The 23,268-nt window shown below is 47.6% G+C and overlaps 1 protein-coding gene across 1 annotated transcript in view; it reads left to right on the top strand.

Annotated features, from left to right (window-relative positions):
- ATAD3A (ATPase family AAA domain containing 3A) overlaps positions 1-23,268 on the top strand; it is a 37,754-nt gene that overhangs the window by 706 nt on the left and 13,780 nt on the right. The window contains exons 2-13 of the mRNA XM_033156337.1: positions 1,286-1,362; positions 3,276-3,377; positions 3,801-3,860; positions 5,475-5,544; positions 6,032-6,197; positions 7,269-7,338; positions 12,971-13,126; positions 14,749-14,805; positions 17,332-17,457; positions 18,244-18,368; positions 22,140-22,191; positions 22,528-22,598. Of these exons, the coding sequence (XP_033012228.1) occupies positions 1,286-1,362; positions 3,276-3,377; positions 3,801-3,860; positions 5,475-5,544; positions 6,032-6,197; positions 7,269-7,338; positions 12,971-13,126; positions 14,749-14,805; positions 17,332-17,457; positions 18,244-18,368; positions 22,140-22,191; positions 22,528-22,598 (1,132 nt within the window). The remainder of the gene's footprint in view (positions 1-1,285; positions 1,363-3,275; positions 3,378-3,800; positions 3,861-5,474; positions 5,545-6,031; positions 6,198-7,268; positions 7,339-12,970; positions 13,127-14,748; positions 14,806-17,331; positions 17,458-18,243; positions 18,369-22,139; positions 22,192-22,527; positions 22,599-23,268) is intronic.

Below are 23,268 nucleotides of genomic sequence, written 5' to 3' on the forward strand. Positions count from 1 at the left end.
CTGCAAGGTCCTCTCTTGCGTGCCCCAGAAGCTCTGTTTTTACAGGACAGAAATGGGAAATCCATAAACCAGGCTCCAGAAACTGCTGCAAAATGCCAGGAATGTAAGTCTGAGGGCACATTTCTGAAGCGGTGTTTGTGCCCTCACGTTTCAAACTCTGGAGAGCCGAGTTGCAGTTTCCCCAACTGTGGTTGCATCAGTGCTCAGCCGAGGGAGGGTTTCCCTTTGACCTTGCAACAGTCATGTGACTCCAGCAGGCTCTGTAAATGTTCAGCAAATGTTCAGCGTCTCTGAGATCTCTTTGTTACAGCAGAGGTTGGCCAGAGGGGCTGCGTCGCCCCAGAATTATTGCTATTATTATTTTATTTACTTTCTATACCACCCTTCATCATAAGATCACAGGGCAGTTCACAATATAAAAACACAAAAATATGTAACATAGTAACAAACAAAAACCCAAAAGGTTGTACAGAAGAGAAAGAGGCCCTCATGTCAAAAAAATTCCGAAGCTCCTGATTTTTAGGTTTGGTACATACTTAGTCATGCTTAGAGTAGGCGTATTGGAGTCAGTGGGGCCTGGGAGAAAGCTGCTTGGTCTTAACCACAATTATCTTTGAGAATGACTTATTCCTTGTTATTTGTGCTGCCTCAAAACTGTGCCTCAATGTCTGAACTGCAGATGAGAGACAGTGTTACAACTCCACTCACCTGAAGCCCAAATAGTTTGACCATTTGCAGTACCTACCTTGAAAGGGCAGCGCAAGCTTCACTGAGGAGCTTTCGTTCCTAAGAGAAGACTATGAGTTAGGCTCAAATTAGGCTGTATCTGCCTGCGCCTTACATTTAAAGCAGCATCATGCCACTTTAAACAGTTGTGACTTACCCAAAAGAATCCTAGGAGCTGTCGTTCATTAACGGTGCTGAAAATTGTTAGGAGACCCCCTATTCCCCCTCACAGAGCTACAATTCCCAATGTTCCCAGGGAAGAGGGATTGAGTATTAAACCTCTATGGGAACTGTAGCTGCTTGGGGGGAGTCGTCTCCTAACAACTCTCATCTCCTGTGGGAAACCATGCCTGCTTGACGCAGCATTGATACTCCTTTTAAATGTATAGAGCAGGTGGCTTGTTGGGATTGAATTGTTGGGGGCGGGGGTCTGATAAGAACCTTTGTTGGGCTCACACTAGGCTGTGGTCACCCAGCTCTTGTACAGAGGGATGTCAGGTGGCGGTGGGTCAATTTCTTTACAGCTTAAAGGGACTAACTGGGACACACTCTTTTCTAGGACATGCGAAAGAGGCCCTCAACATGGCCCAGATGCAGGAACAGACCCTCCAGTTAGAACAGCAGTCCAAGCTGAAGGTAAGCCCAGTTCTGGGACCCAAATTGCACTGTGTGGTCGCCTTTATCTTTTGTTGTTGTTTCTTTGTGGCGTCGTATCTCCGTGCTAGAGGCCACGCTCCCATATTCTGTGTCTGGCAGCTTGCTTTAGCGGACAAGCCATGGCTTAGTTGCAGGGCGTCTGTTGATGTGCAGAAGATCCCAGGTTCAATCCCTGGCATCTCCATGTAGGATTAGGAAAGACCTGAAACCCTGGAAAGCTGCTGCCATTCAGGGTTGACAATCCTGATTCAATGTAAACCACCTTCCTACATTTCGACCCTCAATTGCTTTCCCTTTAAATTTTGGTGGAAGGGCCATAGCTCAGTCTCAGGTTTAGTCCCCAGCATCTCCAGGTAGGAATGAGAGAGACTCCTGGCTGAGATCTGGGAAGATGCTGCTGGTCAGTGTAGTCAGTGCTGGGGTAGATGGACAAAATAGGCCAGGCATAGGCAAACTCGGCCCTCCAGATGTTTTGGGGCTACAACTCCCATCATCCCTGACCACTGGACCTGTTAGCTAGGGAGGATGGGAGTTATAGTCCCAAAACATCTGGAGGGCCGAATTTGCCTATGCCTGAAATAGACCAATAGCGGAAGGGCTGCAGCTCAACAAAAAAGCACCATGTTGCATGAAAAAATGCCGCAGGTTCAGTCCCGGACATTTCCAGGTAGAGCTGGGAACATCCCATGTCCAAAATGCTGGAGAGCATCTAGCAGTTAGTGCAGACTATACTTGGTGTAAGGCAGCTTCCCATGTTCTTGGAGAAGCCCTCGGAGCTTTTGCCAGTGAGAAACGACAGCACACAGCCTGGTTGGGGATAAAGCATTTTCTATTTATTTCGCTCAGCTTTTGCAGAATATTTTTATCTCATGTTGCTTACTCTGCCACCAGTATTTTTGTTTCGTTTTTAAGTTGGCTTCAGTAGTTTTGTTTTGTTTTAGTTTTTTTTAATGGATTAAATGTGCTAATGTATTTTATTATTTCTGCCTGTGTTTGTCGATTTGGCACACTCATATCCTGCTGTCGAAAAGGCTTGCATGACAATTACTTAAAGCAAGACAGCCCCCCCACCCCCACCCCGGCTTAGCAGACTAGAAACTACACAACGCTAAAGGAAAAAGGAATGAGGAGGGAAGAGGAAATAAACTTTGGTCCCAGTTCTTAAAAGTTAAAACAGTAGTTATTTTAATGACTGGGTGGAATGGATATAGCTCAGGGACAGGAGGAATCTGATGGGACTGGACTTTTTCCATTGTGTCAGCCTGCTGGAATTCCATAGTATCATTTATATGATATGTAAATGAGGTTCCTTCAGCATTTCGAAAGGAAAGGTGGTGGTGATGATAATGGTATTAAGTTAAGGTAATTGGCACCTTTATAGGGTGCTCCAGTTTTCAAAGCGCTTCTAGTGCATTATTTAGTTGTAATTCTTACAACAACCTTGTAAGGTAGATCAGTATTATCTCCCCATACTGCAGAGCGAGCGAGAGCACTTTTCCTATGACCACCTAGAAGAGCAGGTGTGGGGAAACCTTTGACCCACCAGACGTTTTTTTTGCTGAACCACAACTGCCATCATCCCCATCCATTGAATAGGGTTGATGGGAGTTGTAGTCCAGCAACATCTGGAGGGCCAGAAGTTCCCCACACCTGACCTAGAGAGTTCATGGCAGAGGCAAGATTCTTCCTGAACAGGGAACTTCCTGATTTACAGCTCATTAGCCTGCAAAATTATCCTTTTTTTCCAGTGAGGCACCCGTCCCCAACTGGAAAACTCAAAAGAAACCTTGGGGTCTTTTCAGGGGTTTGTCATTGACTAGGACCATAACAGTGGACAAGGTTTCGTGAACAGGCAGTTCATCTCCTACTGATCTTTCTCTTCCTATCTTAAGGAATATGAGGCTGCCATAGAGCAGCTGAAGAACGAGCAGATCCGTGTGCAAGCAGAGGAAAGGAGGAAGACGCTTACCGAAGAGACAAGGCAGCAGCAAGCGGTACAAGGCTGGCTTTGTTATTTGTTTATTTAGCAGCATGATTAAACTGATTGATATATGTGTGTGTGTGTGTGTGTGTGTGTGTGTATAATCAATGTGTAATATATTTATACACATGTTTGTTAAAAAATACAGTATCATTATCTAATATGGAAAGGCAGACGGGAGTAAAAAAAAACACCATTGATAGGTATTTTATTTTATTTTATGATGTAATGACTGTGAAGCCAGGGGGTTTTGTACTTAACAAAAGTAATTCATATTAATTCATATTGCTATTTTAATTTCATCGTAAAGGTTTGAAAAATTATATATAATTTCATAATTAAAGTTTGAAAATTTATTTTGCCTTCATAAAAAATGTTTGAAAATTATATGGAATCGATTTTCCATGTATGTTTTCCCCCCCCTACCACCATGAAGAGAGCGCAGTACCAAGATAAGCTGGCCAGGCAACGCTACGAAGACCAACTGCGACAGCAGGTCAGTCCCGTCCATCTCCTCAAAATGTCCTCCCAATTTTCCATTTGTGCTTAGGCTGCCATGAGTTGCAGGGACAAAATCAAAGCTTTCATTGCCGGAAAAGGGGGAAGGTCTAGATTTCTTAATTGAAATATGCCCTTAGAGCTAGCAACCCTGAGCCCATCTACTTCTCCTTTGAAAACATTGTGCAAATAGGGTTTGAGTCATGCAGTCACTCACGCAGAGAGGCTCCTTTCTGAATGCATTGTTATTTGCAGGATTTATATGCTGTTTCTCGGGAAGACTTCACAAAGGTTTCACCAGATTGCAAAAGGAAAGCATCAGCTTGTTTTTTTAAAGAAAGTTGAAAAAAATGGAAAAGATAAGCTGTTTGTTTAGAAAAAAGCTTTTACTGCTGCTCCTCCCCCTCAGGGAAGGACAGTCCTTCAGGTGGTAGTTGGGTGAAGAGAGAGGCCGCGATGGGAGCTGGTTGGCAACAGTTCCTGCTCCCATTAGCCTTTAGTCCAGAGATGGGAGAACCTTTAACCCTCCAGGTGTTGCTGGACTCAAACTCCCATCATCCCTGACCCCAGGAGCCATGCCAGCAGGGGCTGATGGGAGCTGGAGGTCAAGAACATCGGGAGAGTGACAGGTTGGGAACATTTGAAGCCCCCTTGTGTGGAGTAAGGCCATTAGGCCTGTCTACACTGACTGGCAGCAGCTCTCCAGGATTTCAGAAAGGGGCTCTCTACCAGCCCTACTCATGCATGCTGGGGATTGAACCTGGAACCTTCAGCTTGCAAAGCAGATACTCTGCCACTGAGCTGTGTCCCTCCCTGCCTACTTTAAATGGAATCCATTTAGCCCCATTCCCTACTTCCGGCTTTGAAATGTCACTAAAGGGTCCCGTCTTAATTCAGAAAATATGTGCTCCTGCTGTCAAGCATTTGGGTGGCCCTGGATTCGCATTTTCCAATGACTTTTCAACTCCTGTGACAAACTTACAACACACGAACAAGTGCGTATAAACGTAGACTCGCCGTGGACAAATTTAACGACATTTGGAATTCATTTTTATAAACGCCATGTTAGGGTAAAGGTAAAGGGACCCCTGACCGTTAGGTCCAGTCGCAGACGACTCTGGGGTTGTGGCGCTCATCTCGCTTTACTGGCCAAGGGAGCCGGTGTACAGCTTCTGGGTCATGTGGCCAGCATGACTAATCCACTTCTGGCAAAACCAGAGCAGCGCACGGAAACACCATTTACCTTCCCACCGGAGCAGTACCTATTTATCTACTTGCACTTTGACGTGCTTTCAAACTGCTAGGCTAGCAGGAGCAGGGACCGAGCAACGGGAGCTCACCCCGTCGCGGGGATTCAAACCACCAACCTTCTGATCGGCAAGCCCTAGGCTCAGTGGTTTAGACCACAGCTCCACCTGCATCCAGTTTACGTTTAGGTAAACTGCAATAACAATCATGTAATGTTTATAAGCTTTCCCCCCTTTTTATTTTACTCTTTTCACATCCTGTTTTACCTTGTGCCCTTATAACTTTATACTTAATTTTCAATAAAGAATATAAATACAAAACCTGTTGGTTGACCTCATTTTCTGATTTCTCTGCCTCCCTACAGCAACTCCTAAATGAAGAGAACTTGAGGAAGCAGGAGGAATCGGTTCAGAAGCAGGAGGCAATGAGGCGTGGTGAGTGTCACATCTCAGGAGTGGGTCGTCTTTTGTGGCTTCTAGTCGCAATGGTTCTGCTCTGCCTCCACAGCCGGAGGCAATAATGCTTCCATATACCAGCTGCTGGAAACCACAGGAGAGGAGAGTGCTCCTGTGCTCAGGTCCTGCTTGTGGGCTTCAATTAAAGGTGTCTGGCTAGCCACTGCAAGAACAGGATGCTGAGCTAGATGGGCAGGGCTATCTTTGCATTCTGATGTCGTTGGAAGCAAAGCAATAGGACTCCTATAGCCACGCAAAGCGACACACCATTTGCTCTTTCAGTTACGGTGTGGGGGTGAGGGTGTGCCACCCATATTTTCTGAGCCATGAAGAGCAGAGAGCCTCCCACAGGCCCAAGGAAGGCAAAGCTGCTTCCTTTTTCCTTTCCGGGTCAGTGGATGCTTCCAGGGCATGCAAGGCTCTCCTCGGAGCCCGCTCACGGTGCCTCTCTCTGCCGTTCTTCCAGCTACCGTGGAGCGGGAGATGGAGCTCCGGCACAAGAATGAGATGCTGCGGATCGAGGCCGAGGCACGCGCCCGTGCCAAGGCCGAGCGGGACAACGCTGACCTCATCCGGGAGCAGATCCGGTTAAAAGCAGCCGAGCATCGCCAGACGGTGCTTGATTCCCTCAAGTAGGTTTGAACAAACCCATTTTGTTCTGTTCCATACAGGCCCGTCGTTTTGCAGCTGCGCCTTCTTTCCTCTCCAGACTCCCCTCCTACCTCTTCTTGCTCCTCCCGTCTCCCATAATAATTGTCATCCCAGCTGCCCTTTTCTCCACCGTCAAACCCTTTACAGTTGTACCTTGGATCCCGAACGCCTTGCAAATCGAACGTTTTGGCTCCCGAACGCTGCAAAACTGGAAGTGGCTGTTCCGGTTTGCAAACTCAAACATCTGATGGGGCTTCCGATTGGCTGCAGGAGCTTCCTGCAGCCAATCGAAAGCTGCGCCTTGGTTTCTGAACATTTTGGAAGTTGAACGGACTTCCAGAATGGATTCCGTTCGACTTCTGAGGTACCACTCACTGTGTTTTCTATTATTAATTAATTAAAGAGATTTGTATACTGCCCTGTACTCACAAGTCTCAGGGCAGTTCACAACACAAAAACACAATATAAAAACACAAGATACGTAATAAAAATAAATAGAAGTACAGCCCAAGATCCAAACCCTTAGCTGAAGTGAACTAATCGAGCCACCGAGTGTATTTATTTATTTGATATATTTATATTCCGCCTTTCTCTCAAGTTTGGATTCAAGGCGGCCTACAACATTTTGGAGGACCGTCTATAAAATGCAGAGTAATGAGAACGAGCCAGTTGAGACCAATAATAAAAGTAGATTACGACGTATCTAATACCAGGGATTAAAATATAATTGACCCTGATAGCAGCCCAGAGACCAGCATCGTGTGAACCTTAGTTTCCCATAGGCCTGTCTGAACAGGAAGCTCTTAGGTTGCCGGTGGAAAAGATAACAAAGAAGGAGCCAGTCTTAACTGTTCTTGGGAAGAAGTTCCATGTTCTGGGAGCGGCCGCGGAAAAGGCCCTGCCTCGTGTCATCACCAACCGTGCTCCTGGTGTTGACGGGACCGAGAGGATGTGCTCATTTGAGGATCAGTTCCAGCTTGCGGCCTGATGTGAGGGTGATGGTAGCTCTCTTTGCCTCCTCCTTGACACCTCTTGCTCATTTCTCTCCCTAGGACTGCTGGGACGTTGTTTGGAGAAGGGTTTCGTGCCTTTGTGACTGACTGGGACAAAGTGACAGCTACGGTGAGCCAGGGTCTGGTGGGCAGAGGCAGAGACACTGTGCAAAGGTGCAAATACCCGGTTTCTCTCTCCTTGGCTTAAGCTTTGGCCTGGGAAGGGGTGGTGACCAGGGAGCTGTTGAAGTAGAGAGAGAAGGGAAGCAGAGAGAAATGGTGGGGGGGGGGTCGTAGCTTACTGGCAGAACACCTGCTTTCCATGCAAAAGGTCCCAGGTTCAATCCCCAGCATCTCCCCAAGTAGGGTTGGGGGAAAATCTTCTCTGAAACCCTGGAGAGCTGCTGCCAGCCAGTGTAGACAGTACTGAGTTAGAGGATATAATAAGTTACAGGAACACTCATATCAATATACTTCACTGGGAACACTTTGAAATGTTTGTCTAGTTAAGTTCAATGTAACAAATTTAATTCTTTTATTCTTTACCTTTCTATTTAGTTTTTGTTTTGCATTGTCTTTGTATGATTGCAGAACAGAATAAAATGCATTTCATTGTGGGTGGGATACAGAATGCCCTTATATTAGACTATATACCATTTATTAGAACATATAAACACACACACACACACAAATGCACATGCTCCGACACAGTTTTGCACGGATGGTAGGCCTTAGCTGGCCATGGCTGGCCCTCCCATTGTAAGAAGAGCAAAATATTCACACAGAGAAATAAACAGTCCATCTGTTCTCAACCAAAGTCTTTTCCACTTCTTCCTTTGGCTTTTCTTTAACTCATCACACAGCATTAAATTCCAAGCTTTAGCATAGGGTAATGCAATGTAACAGTTTCACCAGAACATTGAAACACACGCAATAAAAATATGCAATAAAAACCAGCCTGTTGCAACAGCGCAAGGATTTAGAACGACAATTAAAACAATTAAAGCAGGAGGATTTATGTTGGGAGATCAAGGGGATGCTTATCTAAACAGGTGCATCTTCAAGAGCAGATGGGATGTCAGTAATGTATTTTCAGCCGGGAGAGCTTAAAGAGCCTGTTTAAAAAGATGTAAAAGGCTGGGACAGTCACAGGATCAAGTGTTTCCTTGGTGTATAGTTCTGGGCTTTTCCTAGCATGCTGCCCTTATGGTGGAATGAAGTCAGCCTTTCTAAAAGGGGTCTTGAGCCTTAATTGAGTCGACATCCTTTTTTATTTTATATCCTGCCTTTCTCCCAGTGCAGAACCCAAGGCGGTTTGCGGTATAAATTAAAACGAATACAGCAAAAGGCATGCCATACGTATTTTAAAAGCAATAAAATAAGTAACGCTATGAACAATAATAACCTTTGGAGCAGCACCCAGGTAAGGCCTAACAATGAGGGCCTGACTCTACCAGGCCTCAGGTATTGAATGCCTGATGAAAGCCAGAGTAAAATTATCTTTTCATAGATGGTCACTGAAAAGGCATGGACAGAAAACATACCTCGTCTGTGGCCTCAGCATTTATTAAACCACATACCTCACATATTGGACCGATCAAAGCGGGCATTAGCCTGAGAGCATAGGAGCCAACTCCTAGGGGCCGAGGGGTTTTCATCCCCCCTAATATATTTGAGGGGGCTGGTGCCTCCCCAAAGTTGATGAGCATTGCCATTCAAATGGTTGTGTGCACTCTATCATGTGATGATGTGGGGTGGGGCTTACCTGGCCCCCTCCCCCAATATTTTATTCAGCTTGGCACCTTCAGATAGACTTGAGAATGTGGGCCCAGACCTCCAGGCTCAGGATGCAGTGGGGTGGAGGACGGTTTCGAACTGGCTCCAAACAGTCCCTGTTTTATCCTATATTAAGCTGGCAGGAGCTCTGTATTTTTGGGAGTGCTAATCACATGCTGGCTGGTGAGACATAGGAAGAGAATTGTGTAGCCAGCAGCTCTTCCTGGGGTTTTATATATGAACAGAAAAGGGCTTCCCAAAATCCTTTCATGCCGTGTTGGGAGTTATTTATCTGTTACAAGGGCGTCGGAAGCTGCCTTACGGCGAGTCAGACCATTGGTTTGCCTAGTCCAGCATTGCCAACACTGACTGGCATTGGCTCTCTAGGGTTTCAGGCCCAGAGTCTTTCCTAGCCCTAGCTCTGGAGATGCCAGAGATTGAACCTGGGCTCTTCTGCACACAAATCGGATGCTCTACCAACCAACCTATGCCCTTTCCATTCACACTTCCTCCAGCGTTCAAAACAATGTACAGTCGTACCTTGGAAGTTGAACAGAATCCGTTCTGGAAGTCCGTCCAACTTCCAAAAGGTTCGGAAACCAAAGCATGGCTTCTGAAGTTCCTGCAGCCAGTCGGAAGTTGCGGAAGCCCCGTCGGACATTTGGGTTCCAAAGAACACTCGCAAACAGGAACACTCACTTCCGGGTTTGCGGCGTCCGGGAGCCAAGGTATGACTGTACTTGGTTCTCTTCCCCAGCTCCTCTTCTCAAGAACCCTGCAAGGTAGGTGATTTGAACTGTGACTCCCAATAAGTCATTTGATGAGTTTCATGGTCGAGGGGGGAGATTTGAGCTTGGGTTTCCCTGGTTGCAATCCAGCAATCTTAACCGTTATACCACACTGGTGGTCTCCAACAAACCTTCTTTACACTGGGGCAAAAAAAAAAGGTTTGTTAGAGCTTGTTTTTTGCCTTGCAGATGGGACACTGAGAGAAGCATTCAGAGATATGCTTTTAAGATGGGAGATCATTGGGGTGGGGAGACATGGTGCGGTCTGAGTTTTCTATCCCTCCCAGCATTGGGTTTTTGATACGAACCGTAATTGCATTTTAGGCACACTAGGTAGCGCCTTTGCCATTTTAGTGGCACGATCCACCTGAACGCAGTCACTACTCCCCCCCCTTTTTTTTTACCACTGCCGGCCTGGTAGTGGAGCTCGAATCGTGCATTTCGACTTGCAGCTGATGATCAGCTGCTGCCGCAGCAGTGGAAAAGCTGTTGAAGGGAGGCTTTTCCCTTCTCTCTCCAACGCCAAAAATATAACCCTTGTGTAACACTTTGGGCATTAAATGGAACGGGCATCTCTTGAGGCTGCTGGTGTTTCGGATCCCAGCTCCTCCTCGCCTACAGCTCCTTCTCAGCCTGTTTTTGCCGAAAGCCGACGGGCAAGGAAGAGAAGGGGGCCTGCCGCAGTTGCCAGGCAACCGCCAGAGGATTTTCCGCAGCTGCTTCTTGGCCCAGGAGACGGTCCCTGGCTGTCGTCTGTTTCCAGGTGGAATGAGAAATCTCTTGTGGTGGGGAAGACTAAAGCAGCCTAACCCCAGAAAAGGCCAAGAACGGCCTCAGCAGTTTGCTGGGAAATGCACCGTGAATCTCTTGTGTCTCCCCCACAAAGGTTGCAAGGTTCTCAGGGGAGGTCCCCTCTTGCTTACGTGACTTTGCCAAGCAGGAGTGGGGAGCCTCGGGCCCGGGGGACAGATGTGGCCCTCCAGGCCTCTCTGCCGGGCCCTTGTAACTCTCCCCCAAGCCACACCCCTCGCTGGCGCTTTTTTCATAACCAGAGTGCTTATTAAGCCTGGCGGGAATGCAGCCTAGTAACGCTGATATTCACATTTGCAAAGCTAGGCAGGGTCCAGTATGGTTTCAGAGTGGATAGGGAACCGTGTGTTGAGATCCCTGTGTTGCTGGGGGTTGGACTTGATGGCCCTTGGGGCCTTCCAACTCTACAATTCTGCGATTCTTTTTTAAAAATACAATTTTTATTAAGTTTCCAGAATTTCACAAAAACTTCAAATCTTATAATTACATTTTCATTCATAGATTGACTTCCCACCCACACCTCTGCGGTGTTTTTATTGAAACCCTTTTCTACTGCTTTGTATTTCAAGCTCTTGATTACAAAAGTCCCTCTAATACATTGGTACCTTGGTTTACGAACTTAATCCGTTCCTGAAGTCCGTTCTTAAATCAAAACCATTCTTAAACCGAGGCGCGCTTTCCCTCTGGCGCCATCTTACTGTTGGGCTCCCTGCTTTCTGCTTCTGAATATCAGATGCGGGAAACCGCAGGAGTAGAGAGGGTTCTTGTGCTTGAATCCTGCTTTCAGGCTTCCCGGGGGCCACTGCGGGAACAGGATGCTGGACTAAATGGGCCATTGGCTTAATCCAGCAGGACTCTTCGTATGTTCGGCCTGATCATTGGCCATGCCGGCTGGGGGGGGGGTGCAGATGGGCTTTGGAGCCCATCAAATCACAGTGCCATTTTGAGCAACTTTGCTGTGCTGGTGCTTTGCCCCTCCTCCCTTTTCCATACCTCCTCTTGATCCGGTGTGTATTTAACGAGTGCCGCCGGGCACCAGGAACCTTGGCAAGGGGAGAGAGCTTTATGTAGCGGCAGCCAGCCTGAGACTCTTTGATGGCATCGGAACTGCCCCTAGCAAAACAAGGGAGGCCAGACACCCCGTCGAGCACAGCCTTGCAACCCCTGTGACAGCCGTACCCTGGAGGCGGGTTGAGAGGGGGCACGGGTTCATTTTGAGCGTGTCATGGAAGAGAAATAGCCTCTGGTGGGCGCGAGGAAGGGAGCGGGAGACCGTGTTCCGCATCGTGCCTGCGACTCTGGTGAAGTTATTCTGCATAACTCAACAGGCACTGCGAACATCCTGCCAACTGGGACCCTCTGCCTGCAGCTGTAATTTGTTGGTGCCTGTGTTAAAAGGGAAGAGAGGAGAGGGAGAGAGAAGCTCTTAGCGACATCAAAATGTCCCATTAATCAACCCTGGGCTCCCTTTGTTTTTATTATGATTCCTTCGGCTTGAGCAGAGAGGCAAAGAGCATCTGCAGCGGAGGAGCCTGGCAGGTTTTTGTCCTCCTAAAGGACAGGAACTGAGATGGGGAGGGGGGTTTAAGGGGCATTTAGACATGCGTGTCTTGGGAGCAGAAATGGGGGGTGTGCAGTGGCTGTGATGAGTCATCCATGCAAGAGACCCATAAGCCTATCATTTCGTGTGTGTGTGTGCGCGCACACACACACACACACACACACACACACACACCAGCAATTTAGGATTGGCTGGCTAAGATTGGAAGTCTGAGAATCCTAGCGTTTTGTCTTTGTCTCAGGTTTCTAGTCCTCACTGTTGCAGTGCGAAAACATAAAACCTAGGAGGGTTCTTCAGGGCAAAGCCTTCCACCGTTTCAAACAGAACCGCCTAAGGAGAGCTTTTGCAAACAGCCCAATAGTTTCTTATCGCATTGCAGGGAGAAAGGTGGGATAGACTTATTATTATTTATCAATACTATCATTTATTGGAATTATTAGTCACATTTTAAACAAAATATAAACTCAAAGCGACTAGAATAGGTGGTATCCATTGGGTGGTATCAAAGTTCTGCTCAGCATAGATCCATTGAAGTTAATGGACCTAAGTGAATTATGCCTATTAATTCCAGTGAGTCAACTCTGGGGGGGTGAAAGGCAAACTCCAGAATTCCCCACCCCAAAGGAAGGCTCTCATTTAGTTTGTATGAAATTGAGATTCATCTATATCTGCCCATGCTGCCCCCAAAAAAGTCTGATTTAAAACATATTTTTTTAAAAAAAGAACCAACCATCAGGCCGGTTTGGGGGTTTGTTTGCTTTTTTGTAAATTAACCTTGGAACAAAACCGGCAAATCTTATTTTCCTTTCCTTCCTTTCCTTCGGCAGGTGGCTGGCCTGACCCTCCTGGCTGTTGGCATTTACAGCGCCAAGAACGCAACTGCGGTTGCTGGCCGGTACATTGAGGCCCGTCTGGGCAAGCCATCATTGGTGAGGGAAACCTCTCGTTTCACCATCCTGGAAGCTCTCAAGCATCCCATTAAGGTAATCCCTTCTAACGTTCCGGGCGACTCCTCTCATGGGGGTGGGGAATTACCAGGTGGAAGGTACATTCAATGACATCATAATCAAATCCGGATTTGTGTAGAGTTTACTCATTAGCTTTTTCTTCTCCTGAAGATGTCCCTCAAGGCAGCAGGTACATCCCTCCTTCTGGCAAATCCTGCGGCCAACCTGGTGCCAAATGTATTGCTCTGTTTCCCTCTGGTCCACATCAAAAGGCCAAGAATGGGGTCTTGTCGTCTGGGCAGCCCAGGACCTCCATACACAGCACCCCAGGCTTGCAACCCAGAGAGGTCATTTCGGTGCTGCTAATGCTGCAAAAACAACACGGGAGGCAGCAGCTATAAGTTACTGGTCTCTGCAGCCACAGCAAGTGCTGTGATTCTCAAGTGGTTTGACTTCACCCCCGGAGACTCAACATAGAATCATATAACTGTAGAATTGGGAGGGATCCTTTGGATCATCTAGTCCAGGGGTGGCCAGCTCTCAAGAGACTGTGATCTACTTTCAGAATTAAAAAGTGGACTGCCGTTTTTGGGGGGGATTCAGCTCAAAGTTATTGAGCTTTTTTTAGGGAGAAGGAAGCCTCATTTTTTTAAGGGGTTAAAAAAAGAGCTTGGGGGGGGACTTCCATTTTGGGGTTAAAGGCAAGGGACAAGGGGTAAAGTCACTCACAAAAAGATGAAAACAGCAGCACAGAGAAACCTCCATCTTCCCTTCCAGAGTTCAAACAACAATGGAGGGCGGGGCAGGAGTCAGTTTTAGCGACGCCAAGGAAAGGGAGCCAGAGATTGACCACGATCTACCTCGTGGGGATCTACCAGTAGATGGCAATCGACCTGTTCTGGACATCCCTGATCTAGTACAAACCCTGCCATGCAGGAATATGCAGCTGTCCCATATGGAGATCGAACCTGCAACCTTGGCATTATCAGCATTGTCTCTGGAGACAGACGGGTGCCAAAAACAGCATAGATGGAGACTAGTCCCGTCCCCTCACAAATACCTTTTGGTATTCATATCACCTATACATATGTTGACGGTATAAGCTGAAGGGGGAGGAGCTTTAGATACCGTTTTCGACTTTACGTGATTGTCACCTAGTGGCCAAAAGGTGAAGTGTTTCTCGGGGGGGAGGAGAGTTGGAACTGAACGTGTTGCATAACAGAAACTTAAGAAATTAAAAACAGGTATTGGTGTAGCCTGCAGGTGTTACAAAATGCACGGTGTGGGGTGAGGGTACTAGCTATATTTTACCGCCATTGTCGGAGGCAGTGTGACTCTGAAGACCAGTTGCTGGTGCAAACGGCCAACCAGATGCCCCATTCAGAAGCCTACAAGGAGCAGCAACTGTCCCCACCTGCAGTGACCACTAGCTGGCATTCAGAGGAATCCTGCCTCTGGCAGTGGAGGTAGAGCAAAACTATCATATAGCTCATGTCCACTGGCAGCCTTCCGTCACCATGAATTTGCCTAATCCTCTTTTAAAACCATCTCGGTTTGGGGCAGTGTGTCCCCACTGGTGGGAAGGAGGCTTCTCCCATGCCCTTTGTCCATCGCCCACCACAACAGGTAACCTGACTGCCTTCACTTCCTTTTCGTAGCTTGGCAAGCGGCTCACCAGCAAGGCCCAGGATGCCCTCGAAGGAGTCATTCTCAGTGTGAGTAGTTTAAAAACCTTTTTCAAAATAAAAAAAGACTTTTTGTATAAAGAAGGGACTGCTAACCTGTGGCCCTCCAGACATTCCTGGACTACAACTCCCATCAGCCTCAGCTAACATGTCCAGTGGCTGGGGAGGGATTGGGTGGGCCATTGGCCTGATCCAGCAAGGATGCTTTTAGGTCACATTGTTTGGTCTCTACCCAGAGCAGTGTGATGGGGAAGAGGTGCCAAATTCCCACAGTACTTCGGTTTTAGCCGAATTCAAGCCACAAAAGGCTTCAATTTCCCTGTGCCTGCCATCAGCCAATTCGCCAAACGGTGTGAATTGCCCCCAATGGCTGCAGGACAAAGGTTTCCCCGCCCCTAGTAAGTTCTCAGGCAGGGCGAGATTTGAACCTCGGCTTTCTGCTTCAACTGCGCCAACTTCTGAAAGAGGAGTTGGTCTTCTCCTTCTGCTCCCCTTGAAGATTGCAAAAGCAGCTTGCTCGGGGTCAAAAAAAGCATTTCCCAGCTTTGTTCATTGCCAAGACTGTTGGAGAGAAACGTCGCTCAAGAGGGGTTGAGTGAGTCTTTACTCCGAGCCAAGAATCCACATGTGGGGAACCTTTGCTCACCTCCGCGCAGCAGCCAGCGAAAAGAATCCCTGAGTCAGCACTCGCAAACTTTTTTCCCTCTTATGCCAGCGCATTAATGGGCTAATAATTTCTGCCTGGGCACCGCTTGTCGTGGATAATTGTGGAAATAACACCACAGTCCGACGACTCTCTTTTCCTAGCGAAAAAGCATGCTGGTCAAAGTTGAGGCTGCCCTTTGCTCTCGCTAATGGCGCCTTATTCAGGATTTTGCCATTCCTTTAAAAAGAGCTGTGTGTCTACACTTAAAAGCAAGGGTGGGGCACTGCAGTGTTTTTCAACCTTTTTTGGGCAAGGGCACACTTGTTTTATGAAAAAAATCACGAGGCACACCACCATTAGAAAATGTTTAAAAATTTAACCCTGTGCCTATATTGACTATATATAAAGTAATTCTCTTGAATAGGAATCAAATAAACACAATTTTTCCCACGGCACACCAGGCAACATCTCGCGGCACACCAGTGTGCCGCGGAACAGTGGTTGAAAAACACTGGGGCACTGGGTCTGGCTGACGGGTCGGACATTTATCTCCCCCACTGCTCGTGGGCCACTTTGGGCAGAAGGGCATCGGGTGTCTGACTGGATTGTATGGATCACTCTGCTATAGGGCTTCTCAAATGATTGTCGGGTCTCTCAGAGCACTTTGCAAGAGGCTCCACGGAATCCGACCACAATCAGCACAGGGGCTTGGCAAGACCCTCCAGTCATCTGTCTTGTCAGAATTTGCACATGGTTTGTGCCTACAACCCCCATTCTGGCTGACCTGGTGTCAAGTGTAGCGGGGCAGGAAGCCCGCAGCTTGGTCAAAACGACCTTGCGGTCCAAATGCGGACTGATTGAGCCTGCCAGCTGGAGGTTCCCCACCCCTGGCTAAAAGAGCCTTGGGCATTCCTTTTGCCAAAAAGCTCCAAGGATGCTTTGCAGGGGAGCATCACTCACAGGATCCGCTCCTGCCACACAACAACATACACCTGGGCTGTTCAAACCACACACAAGAAAGCCTGTGCATTCACAGGAGCGAGTAAATGTAAACGAGGACATAGGCAAGAGCTTGCCATCTGTTCCCAGCAGGCACCGGGGGCTGCTCATCCCACACGCTAGCAAGCGACGAAATGCAAGCGCGTTCATTTATTTTTTTATTTCGTAACCCTCGGTTGTAAAGAAAACTGCAAGGTCGTTTACGGAAAGAACAAAATGATGCAATTGCTGGGGGAAACAGCTACTTAAAACATTTTTTAAAAAGTTAAAATCAGTTATAAGCTACACACAGATCAAAACACGTGTCAGCTTGCCTAACGTTTTTGAGCAGTACGGTGATGACACCTGCCTGATGTCAGTAGGCAGGTAGTTCTAAAGCGAAGATGCTGATGCAATAAAAGAATGATTTCTTACAAATTCAGTGTCACGCAGCCGCTATAACAGTGCCAGATCCACAGATCAAATTGGTTCGAGTGGGCAGATACGGGGTAAAGCAATCTCGCAGGTTGCTCAGGGCTTTACCTATTGATGGTAACAGCTTGGTAGCAAAGAGTATTCTGTGTGGGTCTCTAAGCACAGCTATTCCATGCCGACAAGGTCTCACTCCTGCCGGCAATCGTGCTGCAACATTCTACGCAACCTGCAGCTTCCGAGTCAAGCACAAGGGAAGCCCCACGCTGCTTCTGGCATGCATCGTAAGAACACACGCATGAGCAAGCGCCAAAGATGGTTTCCTCCATGCCCTGATTGTGGGTGTCCCAGAGGCATTGTGACGGAAACAGTATAATGGGCTGGCTGGAAATTTGGTCTGAGCCCGAGGGCTCGTGCGTGGGTAGAGTCTCTGACCCACCCAGTGTTTATTCCGTGTCTTGTTAGTTCAACCTTGCCCTTTTTTCCCATTTTTTTTGCAGCCAAAGCTGGAGGAGCGAGTGAGAGACATTGCCATTGCGACACGGAACACGCGGAACAATAGAAGCTTGTACAGGAATATCCTCATGTATGGCCCCCCTGGGACTGGGAAGACTCTCTTTGCCAAGGTAGCCCTAGTGGCATAATCGTGATGTGATCACTGCCAGCAGCTCGGTTTACAGCCTCTCAGGTCACCACTTCTGAAGGCAGGGGAGAGCTCTTCGCATCAGGACAGACTTATAAATCCTGCTCTGGTCGGCATCGGACCATAGGGTTGGAGCCCTCTGGTCGGCTTAAAGTTGAGGGTCTGGGACTTCAGGCTAGTCCTAGTCACTGAGCCTTTGATAGGACCACCTGAGTATGTTCTGTGACCTTTATTCATGAGGGCTAGGGTGCTTTTTAATTTTTTTGTAAATTAATTGATACTTTTGGAATTTGAGGTTTTGCAATAGATTCTACAGAGCTGTGGAAACACCATAGGGCAAATGTGTTATTATTATTATTATTAATTAAATTCATATACCGCCCTATACCTGCAGGTCTCAGGGCGGTTTGCAAGACAAAATCACAATATAAAAACACAGAATACATAATCAAAATAAAAACAGTCCAATAACTCCCCCCCAACACATTTTAAAAGGGCATCGGATGTCAATGTTTATCATTGCTTGATTTTCTTTCTCACTCCTCTAGTTGCTGAGCCTTTGATAGGGCCCCTGAGTATGTTTCTGTGTCGTTTAGAAATGAGGACTAGGAACTTGCTTTTTTAAAGTATTTTTAAAAAATATTATTGGGAAGATAGTTTGTGTACAAGATTCTACAGAGTTATGTAAATACCACAGGGCAAATGTTGATTGCTGTTTGATTTCTCTCTCCCCCCCCCCCCCCGCCCCCTCTTTTTCCCTCTACTCCAGAAATTAGCCATGCATTCTGGCATGGATTACGCCATCATGACTGGCGGTGACGTCGCCCCCATGGGGCGGGAAGGAGTTACTGCCATGCACAAGGTCTTTGACTGGGCGAATACAAGCCGGAGAGGGTAAGCTTGGATCTGTTTCCCACGACTTTCTCGGATTGAGAGTTCTATGTTGCTTTTACACACACACACACACACACACATGTCGCTTTCCTCTAGAATTTCAGTGCACAATCTGTTGCAGTTTTCAGTTGCTTCATCTAATCTTGGTGTGGTCTGAATTACTAGTTTTAGCATTATTATTGCTATTGCAGGGGTCACCAACTTTGTTGGGCTGCCAACTTTTGATGCCTTGAAGACCAGGTAGAGAGGTCTGGAGGGTTGCATTTGGCCCTTGATGCCTGGGGTTCCCACCACTGCTTTAAGCAAACTGTAATCTGCCGTGGCCTCAGGATTGTGCCTGCCCGGGTTGCGATCCTGGCAGGGGCCGTTGCTCGGTGGGTAGGTTGCCTGCTTTGCAGATTTATTCCCCGGGACATTGCTTAACAGCTGGTGGGGAAGACAGCCCTTTCCGTGAGACCCTGTGGAGCTGTAGTACTATGAAGAAGAAGAAGGAGGAGGAAGAGAAGAAGAAGAAGAAGAAGCTAGTCCCATATAGAGCGCATTGCAGTACTCCAAGCTGCCACTAATAAGAGCAGAAGAGAGTGGACCAGTGGATGGATGAAGCAACTCTCATTCTTGGGTCCGACAAAGGACTTTATCTGGAATCTAGCAAATGCTGTCTTGGAAGGGTGGGGAAGCAGATTCAGCCCATAAAGGGGATCGAACCTGCGACCTTGGTGTTGCCAACACCACGCTCTAACCAGCTGAGCTATCCATGTGGGTGTGTGGCCTGCAGAGCTCTTCCCAAGCCACCCCCCTTGCTGCCCCTGCTTTGCACCCTGAGTGTTTTTGCCCAGCTGGGGTGTATCCTTGAACTCTGATCCTGCCTCTCCCTTGTCTGGACAGAGGATAGAGAGGGACATAGAATCATAGAGTCAGAAGGGACCCTGAGGGTCATCTAGTCCAACCCCCTGCAATGCAGGAATATGCGGTTGTCCCATAAAGGGCGTCGAACCGGCAACCTTGGTGTTGCCAACACCACGCTCTAACCAGCTGAGCTATCCACGTGGCTGTGTGCAGCAGGGACATAGGAAGTTGCCTTACACCAGGGGTCAGCAAACTTTTTGGAGGGGGCCGGTTCACCGTCCCCCAGATCTAGTGGTGGGAGCTGCCTGCGGTTGGGAGCTGGTGGCGGTGGCAGTGCCTCTCCTTTTTGGGCTTGCTTTCCTGGGCACCAGGCACGGGACCAGCAGGCACGCCAAGCTCCAGCCCACAGCATGGCCATGGGGAGAGGCTGGCAGGTGGGCGGCGAGGCTTCCTATCAAAGCCCAGCTCACTTCCTCCGCAGGGCAGGGAGAAGCCAGGAAGGGAGGGAGGAGATGCTGCCACAGTAAGGGGGCGGGGTCGCAAAAAAATGGCACCCTGAATTTTTTTTTATGATGATGATTGTACCGATCCAGGCGGCGATTGCAGAACCGTTCACGGGCCAGATCCAGAGGGCAACTGGGTCAGATTCGGTCCACAGGCCTTAGTTTGCCAGCCCCTGCCTTACACCAAGTCAGACCAAAGGTCCATCTAGCTTGGTTCTGTCTACGCTGACTGGCAGCAACTGTCCAGGGTTTCAGGCAGAGAGTTTCTCCCAGCCCCATCTGGAGATGCTGTTCAGGATTGAACCCGAACTCTTCTGCGCATACAGCGGATTTACTGCCCCTGACCCATGGCGCTTCCCCGAAACTTAAAGCCTACTTTGCAGAGGTTTAGTTGACCTTCTTGGCCCCACCCGCTTTTGCCTCTGGCCCCGCCTGTTGCTCACATGCGGCCGTGGGGTTGAAAGAGGTTCTACAGCCCTGCTGTGTGGTGCCCAGCATGTTCTCTACAATAAAGGGAAAGCAAATACCTTCCGCAGTGGTGGTGCTGTTTGGCTCTTCATCACTTCTCTCCTGCACCTCCAAGCATCTCCCAGGGACCCATTAAAGCCGAATAAGAGGAACTGGTGGTCCGGCGCTGTGCCTATGCCGTCCTATTTTGTGGGGGGGGGGGTGCCGAAGGAGGGAGGTTCGGGGATGGCGCTGAGCGTGGCTAACTGATGATGTATGTGTTCCTTGATTGGCTCCGACAGACATTCGCTCCCTTTGTCCAAACTGATACGCAGCCACATTCATCACCAGAATGTTTCTATTTTCCACCTTTTTCTTTCCTTAAAAAGAAAGGAAGGGGGGAGGGGAGAGAGAGAGAGAGAGAGAGAATGGAAAGCCACCCATGAAATGAAATATTTAGAGCACTGCAAAACAAACTTCCTTTTGCAGAGGGTTTTCCGTGGCCCACCTTTTTGTGGGGGGAAACGGCAAGAAAAGCTGAAACGCATGTGTTTAAAAATGCATTGGCGGTCCATGTTAAATTATTCACTTGCCCACAGTCTACTGGCCGGAGGGGGGGGAGAGCCAGCTGAAATGCAGGTCCCAGGGTGTCACAAAGCAGCCTCTCATAGCTCCCTAAGTGACTCTTGAAAAAAAACCCTCCTCCGGGGTGCTTTACAAGCCAAACCCTAGAGCTATGGTGTGTTTTCATGCCATTCCATCCTTAAGGAGTCTTTAAAAACACACACACCAAAAAAGCATTGTGGTTTGTATGCCAAGGAGCATAGGAACAAAGAAAAACTGCCTCATATCTATGGTTTTTTTCAGTCTAGTTCACACCTGGCCATTGGACATGCTGGACGAGTTGTTTTTGGACTACAACTCCCATCATCCATGCCTGTCGGCCACGCTGGCAGATGCTGATGAGAGGAGCTGTTGCTACTGTTGTAGTCACTTTATTTATTTGTTTGACTTGTTTCCGTGCGTCGTTTTTGTTGTTTGTTGTTATTTAATCTCAAAAGCTGTTGACAACCCAGTTTGAAGCATCAAATAAAAAAATTGCACAATATCGGAATGAAACCTTAGCAGATGAAGCTTGCATATATAATGTGCCTTTAAAGCAGCGTAGCGGACAAGAAAGCAAAATACTCTCTCAGGATAGTATCATGGATAAAAACCGAAGGCTTCCATGCAGTCCTCAGAGCTGACCCATGGAAATTAGCAGGCCTAGGTTACTCATAAGGGACGCGGGTGGCGCTGTGGGTTAAAACCACAGAGCCTAGGGCTTGCTGATCAGCAGGTCGCCGGTTCGAATCCCCATGACGGGATGAGCTCCCGTTGCTCGGTCCCTGCTCCTGTCCACCTAGCAGTTTGAAAGCACGTCAAAGTGCAAGTAGATAAATAGGGACCGCTCTGGCAGGAAGGTAAACGGCGTTTCCGTGCGCTGCTCTGGTTCGCCAGAAGCGGCTTAGTCATGCTGGCCACATGACCCGGAAGCTGTACGCCGGCTCCTTCAGCCATTAACGCGAGATGAGCGCCGCAACCCCAGAGTCGGACACGACTGGGCCTAATGGTCAGGGGTCCCTTGACCTTTACCTTTTAAGTTACTCATGCGCAATAAATTTTAAAGGGCCTACTCTTGAGTAAGACTAACTAACATTGGCCACAACCCAAAAGCAATAAATGCCACAAAATCTACTCTGAGCAGATGCGTTGAAATGAATGAACCTGTCTAACTTAGGTGGGCACGCTCCGAGGAGGTCTTGGCTAGGCACAGTCCCATATTTGTTATTATTTTTTTTACACCAGAGCGTCTTGGGTGAACTTTGGATGGTGATGGCCCAACTCTGCAAGGATGGTGGGCCCATGGGGGGGATCCTTTGCTTGACCCACTGCTCCTGCACAGCTCACCCAGATTTTTCATTTTCTTTAACAGCCTCTTGTTGTTTGTGGACGAAGCTGATGCGTTCCTGCGGAAGAGGTCGACGGCAAGTACTTCACACTCCCTTCTCTCTCCCTTGCATGTTGTACGCATGCTATTGTTTAGTTATTACCAAGTATTTATAAACGGCTTTTCGTGGAATGTTTCGCAATCCTAGAGTGGGGAACTATGAAATAAAATAATTAAAATACGACTATACAGAAAACACACACACACACACACTTCATTAGTTTCGTTATTCCCTGCTTGGGATTGTGGAATATTCCATGAAAAGCAGGTTATAAATACTTGATAATAACTAACTGAAGGAGTATGTGTTTGTTTTCTGTATTTTTATATTTTAAAGCATGGTTAATTTAATTGTGATTTCTCCTCCTTGCAGGAAAAAATCAGCGAAGACCTACGATCCACGTTGAATGCCTTCCTGCACAGGACGGGGCAGCACAGCAACAAGTAAGATTCAGGGGAGACATAAGAGCCATCTTTCAGTATCTGAAGGTGTGTCATACAGAAGATGAAACAGACTCTTTGGGTTGTGTCCAACATTTGTCCCACTCAGATTAGACCCATTGATTTGCAAGGTCGCCTTACCTCCATATATAGCCGCTCAACCACTTAGATTGGTGCCACATAATACCAGTTAAGCATTTGTAAGAAATGGATTATCTTTGGAACTCCCTGCCTATTGACATCAGGCAGGCACCTTCACTGTACGCTTTCTGCCACCTACTAAAAGCATTTTTGTTTAGGCGAACCTCCCCAGACACGTAGAACGTTGACATGTGTATTTAATCAGGGTTTTAGCTTCTTGTTGAGTTTAAATTCTTTTCTTTCTTTCTTTTTGGTGTTTTACATAGTTGTTTTTAACATTTATTTTTTGCTAATACCGTATTTTTCCGTTTATAAGACTAGTTTCCCCCCCCCTAAAAATAATGTCCAAAATTTGGATAGACCTCTCCCCATTTTCTTAAATCGGAGTCCGTCTTATGGACGGAAAAATACGGTAATTTAATCCGTTTTGTAATCTGCTTTGAGGTTTTATAAAAAATCAAGCGGTATATAAATCTTGAGAAATAGAAATAAATAAATAGAAGTTTATTCATTCGTCCTACCCTGCTCTGGA

The sequence above is a fragment of the Lacerta agilis genome, chromosome 8 (assembly GCF_009819535.1).
Source record: "Lacerta agilis isolate rLacAgi1 chromosome 8, rLacAgi1.pri, whole genome shotgun sequence".
NCBI lineage: Eukaryota > Metazoa > Chordata > Lepidosauria > Squamata > Lacertidae > Lacerta > Lacerta agilis.